At 38.8% G+C, this 12082-nt stretch overlaps 1 protein-coding gene across 5 annotated transcripts in view; it reads left to right on the forward strand.

Annotated features, from left to right (window-relative positions):
- rab6ba (RAB6B, member RAS oncogene family a) overlaps nt 1-12082 on the forward strand; it is a 131209-nt gene that overhangs the window by 96869 nt on the left and 22258 nt on the right. For all 5 annotated transcript variants that reach the window (XR_010893403.1, XM_067373123.1, XM_067373124.1 and 2 more), the window contains exon 6: nt 6086-6179. Coding sequence is in view for 4 of the 5 variants with exons in the window: in XM_067373123.1 (XP_067229224.1) it covers nt 6086-6179 (94 nt within the window). In the remaining variant the exon portion in view is untranslated. The remainder of the gene's footprint in view (nt 1-6085; nt 6180-12082) is intronic.

Below are 12082 nucleotides of genomic sequence, written 5' to 3' on the forward strand. Positions count from 1 at the left end.
CAATCAGAGATATATTTAAAAATATCCTTAGTCCTCCAAGGTTTATAATGGTTGTGAATGGGGGGGCTGCATTTTGAAGTAAAAAATAAGCTTAGACGCAAACAAATAGGTCTGTGCCTCTTATATCGAAAATTTCTCTTTAAAAATGATTGTTTTAGACTTAATCCATGACCGGTGATTTGTTTTGCTCTATCCTCTGTGCCTCCGTGTTCGTCATTACGTTTTGCGTCGGGTCAAAGGATACTCTTCCGCCGCAAGTCGACTTGCGCATTCTGCGTACGGTCGACCACCGGAAACTAGTTTTTTGAATTGCAAAGTTTTAAATATGGATATTTTCCTTACAAAAAAGCATCGCTTCACTTCAGAAGGCCTTTTATTGTGTTTGTCTGAAAGAAGATAGTCATATACACCTAGGATGGCTTGAGGGTGAGTAAATTTTGTGAGTCATTTTTGAGTCATTTTTGAGGTGAACTATCATGGGTGAGTCATTTTTGGGTGAACTATCCCTTTAATATATATATACAGTGGTGGTCAGAATTATTGGCACCCTTGGTAAATATTATCAAAGAGCTTTAATTAGTAAAATTAGCAAAAATGTAACCTTTCTTTGAAGGAAAAGAACTGAAAGTGGGGGGAAAATCACATTATGAAATAAATGTTTTTCTCCAAAACACATGAAAGGTTAGATTTTTGCTAATTTTATGAATTAAAGATTAAAAGGATCTTTTAATCTTTAATTAAATTCTGACCACAGTCAGACCAAAAATGATTCAGACATGTTTGATATTTTTGATATATTTTTACTAGAGGGTGCAGGACACTATAGTTCATTTATGTAAGTGAGGATAGCAAAATAAAGTAAACTGTGACATATTATACCCAAAAATTCTTCATACAGTGGACTACCAGTAAAATGTATAAAGATTTGGAACCAAAAATTATTCAGACATTTTGACCTGACCATGTTTTGCATAAGTGTTATCTGAAATAATTGAGAATTTTTTTTCTGACAAAGTTTAACTCTATATCTTGTCATATTTTATTACCATTTTTTTTTTAAACTACAGTATAGTGAATAAACTGTATTAATGAATGAAATTTTCAAGGTGTCTGAATAAATTTTGGTTTGACTGTATATATGGTATATAGCAGTGATTCTCAACTTGTTTAGCCATTATACGGTAAGGCTTTTAAATAACAGTCCCAAGCTAGTTTGTTAATACAATAAAGTTATTAAGTTGGTATGAGCCACCAGAGTCATCAAAAATATAGAAAATAACACAAAGTGAAAATATACAGTTGTCATGATAAACATTTGGACACTGATCCTAATGAATATAGAATGAACATCATACCTGTATACAAAATGTTTCCAGCTAACACACAATGTACCAGCTACGTAATTTATTGGTAGGCTATACTTTTTGGTCATTTCATAACTTATTTATTGACAATATAACTACAAAGTTGCATCCTCGTAATTTCATTTGCTCTTTATATATAGTGAAGTGAAACACTGTGTGCACATTGTTAATGTCTGACAGGACAGTAAAGTTCATTTTTCTGAAGTGAGATTTATTTATTTATTTATTTATTTTGTAACAAGACATGAAAATAGCATTAATAATGACACTGACATATATCCTGACAACATCACCTTATCTGACAGCAAATACTGAATCAGGACAACACATTTTTCTCAGGCACTCTTTACTTAAACTGCGTCTGACAGAAGAGTCAACAGCTTTCATGCACATCTTTCAAAATCAAAAGTGTTGCATCAGAAAAACATTTAACATTTTTGTTGTTGTTGTTTCTTTGACTACACACTCCGACCCAGTGTTGAGAAAAACTGGTATATAGTTGAGAAAAACTGGTATATACCAAATGTCCCCACAATGTAATATAAACCTGAGACCACCTACATTGTGGGGACCAGCCAGCGGTATGTAGGTAAATGGATTTATAAACATACTAAATGATGTTTTTTTAAAAATGTAAAAATGCAGACAGTTTCCTGTGATGGGTAGGTTTAGGGGCAGGGGCAGGGGCAGTGTAGGGGGATAGAATATACAGTTTGTTCAGTGTAAAATGCATTACACCTATAGAAAGTCCCCAAAATGTGTGTGTACAGGTTTATATTACATTGTGATAGTAAAACTGAGATCACCTACATTGTGGGGACCAGCCAGCAGTCCCCATGGGGGAAATGGATTAATAAACATACTAAATGATGGGGTTTTTTTTGTTTTGTTTTTTTGAAAATGTAAAAATTCAGAAAGTTTTCTGTGATGGGTATGGTTTAGGGGTAGGGGAAAGGGTAGAGGATAGAATATGCAGTTTTATACGGTATAAAATCTATTACATGGTTAATACACAGGAAAATCGAGTCCCTACAAGGATAGTGAATCAGAGGTGTGTGTGTGTAACCAATAGAGACTATTTTCGCAACAAATCATCTTATACTGTAATATTATTGGAATATCAGATTTAAAGTCAGTGTGGGTGTATTGCATGAATTTCGGTCCAGAGGATGTTTGTTCTGTCAGAGGAACAGATGGTACTGCACTCTTCCAGACACCCTACATGATGTCAGCTGAGATTACCTACCCTTGAGCCAATACCAAACAAAAAGAGACACATTCAGCCCAACCTAGTAGTATACATCAATATAAAGTGTCAAACACAATCAATTTACTATCGACTTGAAAAAAGAAAATGCGTTGTTTGGAAAAGCACAGGTAATCAAATATTTCAAGGTCAATATGTACCAGAGAGCAGTGCTGAATGCTGTTAAACAGAAAAAAATGACCAAGATTTAACAAAATATTCACCATTTCATAGAGTATAAAGGAATGAATGAGTTAGTGAAGTGAGTACTTTAAAACTCCTGAATGTAATCACAACAGCTTTTAAGAATAAAGGCGGAGACACATGCTAAAGCTGTGTGTGCTGTTTCTGTGAGCTTAAGATAGCACCGGATAAAACATTAATGGCCGGAAGATGTACCAGAGAAGGCAGGAGATTTAGGCTGACAAGATATTCTGCTCCATCAACATTAATAACTTCTGCTTAATTCCACATTTTGTGACGTGAATATCAAAATATTTAGTTTGTGGCTACTGTGAGGGCACAGTTATCAGAAAGAGATGGATTCAGGGTCAGATTTGGAGTCCTTTTGTTGTTTTTTAATTCATTTATTTGATTTAGATGTAAAGAATTATGATGTCTGTTATGTTTTGTCACTTTATTTATTTATTTATTTTAAATTTAAACTGGGCTGACATCCTTTGCCTTCCCTGAGGGTTTTAGTTGAAAAGTGAAAAACAGTTTAAAGCACACTGGGGCGGGGAACTTCATAGTTATGCCATGGATGAACCTGGATTAGAAATTGAGGACTGCATCTCTGAAGAAACCATGTTATCTCTAAGACTCTGAAATGGAAGAAAATCACAGTTGCATATCCTTAATTATCAAACTAGTGCTATAAATGTTGCTGGTAGTAAATGAAATTACTGAGCAATCGGTGGCATGGACAGACGGCATGCTGACATGTATTTTGTGTGTGTGTGTGCATTTTTGTGATTTATGAGGACACAAATTTGTATAATGACATTGGTATTATACTGGTATTACGATGTAAACATGAAATATGAGGACATTTCATGAGTGTGTGCGTGTGTGTGTGTGTGTGTGTGTGTGTGTGTGTGTGTGTGTGTGTGTGTGTGTGTGTGTGTGTGTGTGTGTGTGTGTGTGTGTGTGTGTGTGTGTGCGCGTGAGAGATTCTGATTCTTAAAGTATTATACATTAAGTCTGTGTGATATTTTTAATATCACACACATTTAATTCTTAAAATATTATGAAATATTATTACAGTTTAAAATAACTATTGTAATATATTTTAAAATATAATTTATTCCTGTGATGGCAAATCTGAATTTTCAGCATCATTACTCCAGTCTTCAGTGTCACATGATCCTTCAGATATCATTCTAATATGCTTATTTGCTGCTCAAGAAACTTTTTTTTTTTATTATTATCAATGTTGAAAACGGTTGTGCTGCTTAATATTTGTGTGGAAAGTGATACATTTCTTTTCAGGATTATTTGGTAAATAGAAAGTTCAAAAGAACAACATTTATTTGAAATAGATTTTTTTTTTTTTTTTTTACAATGTAAATGTAAACTGTAATGTTGATCAGTGAGATTATGCAAAATGGCTCATATTCAGGTGAAAAACAATTACAACATTTTAGTATTATTTTATAATTTACTTTTTGAATGACATACTAAATATCATTAAATCTAATCAAATAATGTCATTAAGTTTCATTGTAATTATATGTCTTGGGGGCAGAAATGGCACCATTTACAGAGAATGTGCTGTGTGCTTTGAGAAGCAGTGAACCAGGAATGTAATTCACGAGTTAAATAAACTCACTTATGTCTCTGAGCTCCTGTCTGTGAAGAGAACAAAAGAGTTTAGGTGGTTACATCACGGCTGTCCCAGCAGACAGAGCTCAGTGGCTTAAATACAGCATGTCCTATTCACGTCCCACTGCTCTGAGATACAGCTAGTCTCCTCTTCAGCCTACTCATTTCTCTCAACCACCTCACAAACTTTGTCACATACGTACACAAACATGCTTCGGTGTCACAGACATGGATTATTGTCACAAGTGTGTCATACAAATGAGGCTTAATTAATGGGCCTTCCCTCTGTGCGATTAATCAGTTTCAACATCAATTAATTAGAGTTAGTAGATCTGAGGGAGGGAGGCGATGACTGATGCTGTTGTCTCAGAGCCTGTGCTGTCTGATAATACTTCACCCATAATCTGTGACCCACTAACCACTTTATCAAATACCACATTTCCATTATTGCTGTTTTCATAAATCTTGTTGGTCTACTATAAAGGCTTGACTTTCTCGTGAAATTGGTTGCCATTACTGGCAGAAGGATTATTTGCCGTCATATGTGGCCTCTGTTTCTTTGCTATTGTTCTTCATGGTACCCCTCCGGCCAAGACCAGTATAGCTGGTCACCAGCAAGTGTTGTGTTTTCGATTCTGATGTCCCCACCGTGGATGTCTGGAGAAAGTATCTTTTAGCCCATCCCCATTTATCTTAAAGGGGTAGTTCACCCAAAAATGAAAAGTATGTCATTAATTACTCACCCTTGTGTCGTTCTACACCCCTAAGACCTTTGTTTATCTTCAGAACACAAATTAAGATATTTTTGATGAAATCCGATGGCTCAGTGAGGCTTCTGTTGCCAGCAATGTCACTGAACCTCTCACGATCCAGAAAGCTACTAAAGACATAATTAAAACAGTTCATGTGAGTACAATGGTTCTACCTTAATATTATAATGTGATGAGAATACTTTTTTTGCACCAAAAAACAAAATAACGTCTTTTCAACAATATCTAGTGATGGACGATTTCAAAACACTGCTTCGAAGCTTTACGAATCTTTTGTTTTGAATCAGTGGTTCGGATCACGTAAACAAAGTCTTGTTTACTGAAATCACATGACTTTGGCACTCCGAACTCCGAAGTTCGGTGACATTGCTGCCGATAGAGGCCTCACTGAGCCTCACTTCTGATTTCATCAGAATATCTTAATTTGTGTTCTGAAGATAAACGAAGGTCTTACGGGTGTGGAACGACATGAGGATGAGTAATTAATGACATTATTTTCATTTTTGGTTCATGAAGCTACGAAGCTTTACAAATATTTTGTTTCAAATCGGTGGTTCAGAGCGTGAAAGTCACTTGATTTCAGTGGTTCACCACTGGTGGGCGAAATTGTTGAATAAAGTCGTACAAAAAGTATTCTTCCTGATTAGCTTAACCAGCAAGATCACCTTTGTCAACCAGCTTTACCAGAAAGACTATGTCGGTTGACCATAATTTTTTGCTACTGATCAGTATGGCTATGCTGGTCTAGCATCCAGACCAGCACTAAACCGGCATGGAAATTCATGTTTTTTTTTAGAAGTGGTCATCACAGTGCAATAATATTTCATAAATAAACTTATTCAACTTAAATAAATGAATTAAAATCTTCAACCTTTTCACAGGCAAATCACGATTGAAGAAGGCGAGCAGCGGGCCAAAGAGCTGAGTGTGATGTTTATCGAGACCAGTGCCAAGACGGGCTACAACGTCAAACAGGTATGTTTTACCTCACCACCTTGTTCTGTCAGCGGAATGAGCGGTCACTGTGTGTGGGTGTGAGAAACGCTCTGTGTTCTTTCGGATTTCTCTTCTGAGGTGCAGTTAAAAGCATGATTCAGGATGACTAAGCACCGAGGTGGGAGAGATCAGATGTGACGCTGAGCTCTGCTGTGTTTTCTCTCTCTCTGAGAGCCGGAAGTGCGTACAGCACTCTGTGCGTGTTGTGTGGGCTGAGGTGTGTGTGTGTTTATGTATGTTAGCGTCAGCTCTGTCTGACTGGATCACAGACTATGCTAGTCGTTCAGTCATCCTTTCTCTCTTCTGTTAGAATGATCAAGCTTTGCATCGTTTTGTCAAGTCTCGTGTAATTAGTCAAGTACAAAATTCTTACTTATTATGTATCTTTAAGTATGATTTTAGCGATAGAGATGTCATATTATAAAATAGTCTTAGTGCTTTCAGATAAAATTGTTTTTTTATGAGTTTTTTTTATTTCAACAGTCTTTTTTTATTTAAAATAAAGCAGTGAGCCACTCATTACAGTACATTACAGTTCACTGCATTAAAGTTATTTTAGTGCAGGTAAGGGATGTTTGACATAAAAAAAAATAAAAAAATAAAAATAAAAATATGTAACATTCAAATTAGCAAATTCAAATAATGATTGCGTCAAATAAAACTGATTAAAAATTTAAAAAAAGAAATATGTAATTCAAAATATATTTCAGTAAATTTGAAAAAATTAAATATTAAAAAATTCCATTAATGGAAAGCCTTTTTATTAATTTACCACATACCCCGTAGCACCCTCTTGTGGCCCCCTGTGGGTCTCTGGACCCCAGTTTGAAAACCCCTGCACTTTGATAATAAAATATCAAAGTTCAATAAAGAGTTAAAATTATTGTTGATAATTATCAAGATGATTTGATACGAAAAGAATTCTTCCACCAAGTAATATAATGCATTGTCCTAAAATTGAACTATATTACTATTGTGCATTAATATTGAATGTGCAGCCACAGGTGTGTTTATTTTACAACTGCCTCAAACCTAAGTCATCCATTTAGAATTTAGAGTCTCTCCATTTTACAGTTACAGTTTGAAACTTGAACATGAGGCTTATACTGTCATTATTCAAAACTAAGAATGAGCTATATTATTGTGCATTGTTCAATCAGATGTACTGGACACTAAGCCTTCATTCTTCTTAAAGCCATGTATCACTGTTTCAAAGGAGCTCAACACTGACAGTACAACACTAAAAGACACTAAATCTCTGACACAACATATTATTGGCACCAGACGTGGAGCTGACTTGTTCCAGTCTCCATTACAAATTGAGATAATTTCCAAGCCTTTACATTGTTACACGTGTGTGTGTGTGTGTGTGTGTGTGTGTGTGTGTGTGTGTGTGTGTGTGTGTGTGTGTGTGTGTGTGTGTGTGTGTGTGTGTGTGTGTGTGTGTGTGACTGAAGCACATGTTTGTTTGCACTTTTGATTTTGACTGTCTAGAGCAGGGAGCTGCATTCATCTGAGATTACGATCAATACTGAAATTTTCTTATTTATTTCTCCAATAACAGCAACATTAGTTAAACTGATTACCTTGCAGAGGTAATTGCAAAATAATGTCTCAAATATTGATTGAAGAATTGCAGGGTGTCAAGTTCTTTCCAGGACGAAATTGAACTCTTGTGTAAATAATGCAATATTCAACATGTGTGGATAATAATAATTATAATAATTATCAGTTAATTATATTAGTTAATTATAATTATTAGTTAATTATAGTCATTTGTTGTAACAGTCTTTCATTGCTATAATTTGTAAGAATATGAAGTTTCATTATAGATGTTGTTTTCTACGGGCCGAGGTTTCCTTAGTGTCCAGGCAGATGCCTCCACCACCTGCTGGGGTGCCATATGCAACGGGCATGCAGCTTCGGGCTCCTGGACAGGACCAAATCTGTGGTGGCATATCAATTGCCTCGAGTTGCTTGCAGTACTCTTTGCCCTGTGCCATTTTCAACCATTGCTGCACGACAAGCATTTACTGGTCCGGTCTACGCTCCTATGTCACAACTCGTCCGCCATCTCCTCCTCTGGAGTCAGCGGCGGCTCAGGTCACTATGCGCTATTTACATCCCGGGCGAGCACAATCGTGTAGCCGACGTGCTCTCACTACAGCTCACGCTCCCGGGGGAATGAAGACTCCACCCCCAGGTGGTCCAGCTGATTTGGAACCGATTCAGGGACACACAGGTGGAGCTGTTTGCCTCCCAGGAGTCCGCTCACTGCCAGTTGTTTTACTCCCTGACCGAGGGGACCCTCGGCACGGATGCACTGGCACACAGCTGGCCCTGGGCCCTACGCAAATATGCGTTTCCCCCAGTGAGACTTCTCGCACAGACTCTGTGCAAGGTCAGGGAGGACGAGGAGCAGGTCTTACTATGTGCACCTTACTGGCCCAACCAGACCTGGTCCCCAGAGCTGATGCTTCTCGTGGCAGCCCCTCCCTGACGGATTCCCCTGAGGAAGGACCTGCTTTCTCAGGGATGGGGCACCATATGGCACCCACATCCCGACCCACATCCCACCCACATTCCTTCCAGGAAGACCCCCGTAAATACCTGGTGAGCTCTATGCTCTCCTTCTTTCAAGATGGCTTGGAACGGAGGCTGTCCCCCTCCACCTTGAAGGTCTATGTGGCCACCATTGCAGCACATCACGGTGTGGTCGGTGGCAGGTCACTAGGAAAGCACAACCTGATCATCAGGTTCCTGAGAGGTGCCAGGAGGATAAATAAAATGACTAATAAAAATAAAAGTACCTCATGCAAAGCTTCAGAGGCTCAGAGCAGCTCTTGTCTGATTTTGGAGGTCAGCAGAAGGGAAAGGCTGTCTCCAAACAGAGGTTGGCCCACTGGTTAGTGGATGCCATTGCCTTGGTGTACCAGTCCCAAGGCAAGCCGTGCCCCCTTGGAGTGAGAGCTCACTCCATTTGGGATGTTGCATCCTCCTGGGCATTGGCTTATGGCGCCTCTCTGGCAGACATTTGCAGAGCTGCGGGCTGGGCAACACCGAACACATTCGCTAGATTTTATAATCTCCGAGTGGAACCGGTGTCCTCCTGTGTGCTGTCTACAAGTAGATAGCCACAGGTTCTCGCTTTCCACGCCATTTCCCTCCAAGGAGGGGATCTGAACGCTTATTCTGCTCCTCAGTTCAGTTACCCAGATGGCGAACCCTGTGGAGTTCCTCCAGCATCTTGCGTCAGTCAGACGCAGCAGAGGCATCCGACGTCAGACCTTTTACTTGGCTAGATGACCATTCGATGCAATTCCCTGCGGGTAATCCCATATGTGTATTGTCCATGGTACGGTTTCCATGACGGTAAACCTGTGTCTTTCCCTAGGCTGCTCTGCCCTGTCTCTGTGCTGTAGCGTTTCCTCCCTGGCTAGGTAGGACCTACCTCAGAGATCTTCCATATGTAGTACTGCCACATGGGTCAGTCCATATGTGTATTTTCAAACTTTACCTCCCTTCGGGCAGGGTGTGGTCTCTGTAGCGTTTCCCTCCCTAGGGACTGGGAAAACTTCCTTAGTGTTGGTCATGGCTGAAATGTGGGAATTGAGTTCCGAAGCATTCTTTCCTGGGGTAAGGAACAGCAGCTTTGACCATTACCTGAGTAAGGCCCCTTGATATGGAGAACTTTTCTCTGCTTACTTCAGACCTTGGGTAGGTTACGACGTTTGTGAGTAGCACTTGCAACGTTGCTTGCCAGCATCTGCATCTCCAACACTCGTAACACAGTTCAGTTGCTATGGCGTTTTCCACTGGGACCACATTACGACAGTATCGACGTAACGTTGAATGTGACTGACTGAATGGGAACGTCTAGGTTACTATTGTAACCCCTGTTCCTTGAAGAAGGGAACAGTGACGTTACATCCCCTTGCCATAGCACTGATCCATCACTGAATGACCAGGATCATTGTCTCGGCATATTGCCTCAGCCTCATATTGCTTCAGCAAAATATGAATGAAAATGAGTATGCTGGTCCTAATTATACCCGGCTGTGCTGGGTGGGTAGAATCCGGCATGTAAAATCTCACTGGCCAGTTCCCATTGGCTCATTTTGTACCACTTGGAGGTGAGTGGACTCCTAGACGAGACCCCATTACATCAGTATCAACATAATGTCTCCGTTCCCTCCTTTTTGGCAAATGTTAAGTCCCTTTCACACCAAAAGTGAAATAAATAAGTCTCAGGCAAATGATATGCATATTTACGCCTGTACAGTAGAGGGCAAAGCTCAAACAAACCTTTCAGCTGTGCTGCCATTCTGGATTAAAGAAGAATAGGATACAGGAGAAGGAAGTTCAACACTCTTCTCTCTAAATGTAATCTAAAGTAATTTTTGCTTATTAGTATGGTTGAATAAGAAGGTCAGCAGGAAAGAAATTGGTTAATAAAGTAAAATTAAATACATAAAGTATATTTGTGTAATTTAATATAGTTAATTGTTACAGGTTTGAGTAAAATTCTAAGATTGCATTTCACTGTTGTTATACATTTTGAGGAATACGGAATGTTTTCGTGCAAGTGGGATGAGTAAATGCATGTTCACATTTAGTCTCGAACTACAATAATAGTCATTCACACAGCGCACACTGCATTTTATTTCTCTCAACATGAGAACGGGAGAGCTGTCAGTCAATAAATGTAAAAAAGTAACTTGTGTTACTTATTTGAAAATGTAGCTTAGATATTTTGGAAATTGAAAAAGTAATGTAACTATGCATCTCAAGATGCTTCTAATGCGTTACCCCCAACACTTGCTAAAATGTAGCCTACTTCAGGAAGTAAAGAAAGATCCGCAAGTAAGATTCCCAGGTAAACAAAAACATTGAACACTGAAATTTGAACTGTAAAGAGGCAGAGAGCTGAATGAGAAAGAACTTAAAAGATGTTGTAACTAACAATAGTAGCTAAAAATATGTTAGCTAACACTTAACACTAGTTGTGTTATGCTAGCAGCTGCAAAGTGGGGATGCTCATGCTCACCCTTCTGAAATGTAAAATGACAAATGTGACACCGTATGATCATGTTCGAGTTCATGGATGCGTGAACCCTGTAAGTCAACATTAAGTGCTCTATTTGGAACAGGGTCTGTCTGTGTTTTTCTTAATTGGAATGGTTTTGTGTTCCTTTGTTTTTGCCCCAGCTACATTAAAACATTTTCTTATGACTCTCTCTGTCTTTCCTGTCAAAAACAATGGCCTGAAGGTAGTTAACAAAATTAGTGTTTTTTTCTGACCCTCTCTGCTTAATGGTCCATTGTGCCCCATTTCCCTGTGGTTTGTCCATTGTGATTGATGACATCAAATGAAAGGGGTGGTGTTGGCTACATAAGCTAACTGCCCTGTTTGATATGATTGGGAGTGAGTGGGGCTATATATCATTGCTGTATAGCCTCATATAGCTTCTGGGGACGGCCCTTTATAGAAGATGGCTGTAATGGAGGTGTGTGGTGGGCCATTAATTGCCCTGATAGGAGCGGGATGCTAGGAATGCTTTGCAAGTTTCAAAAGGCATAACCAGACTAAGTGCTTTTTGCCGTTCCTTTATCATCTTCTACACAGAGTCTGCTTTAAAGGTCAGTAGGTGTTTTAATCTGTGACATTTATGATTCTGAAAAGAACTGGTTGCATGGGATCTTCATTTCTATTAATATATACAGTATATTACAGAACAGGTCTGCTTTAATACACCAGAGAAAGTCCACTTTTCTCCAAGCCCCTTTTTTTCTGGTTTAAAAATTGTTCAGCTCGTGCTCTGCCAGAAAGCTGTACAGTGGTGGTCACTAGACTATTTTAAATATTGTTGACTCCAGGTAAA

The sequence above is a fragment of the Chanodichthys erythropterus genome, chromosome 21 (genome assembly GCF_024489055.1).
Source record: "Chanodichthys erythropterus isolate Z2021 chromosome 21, ASM2448905v1, whole genome shotgun sequence".
Lineage (NCBI taxonomy): Eukaryota > Metazoa > Chordata > Actinopteri > Cypriniformes > Xenocyprididae > Chanodichthys > Chanodichthys erythropterus.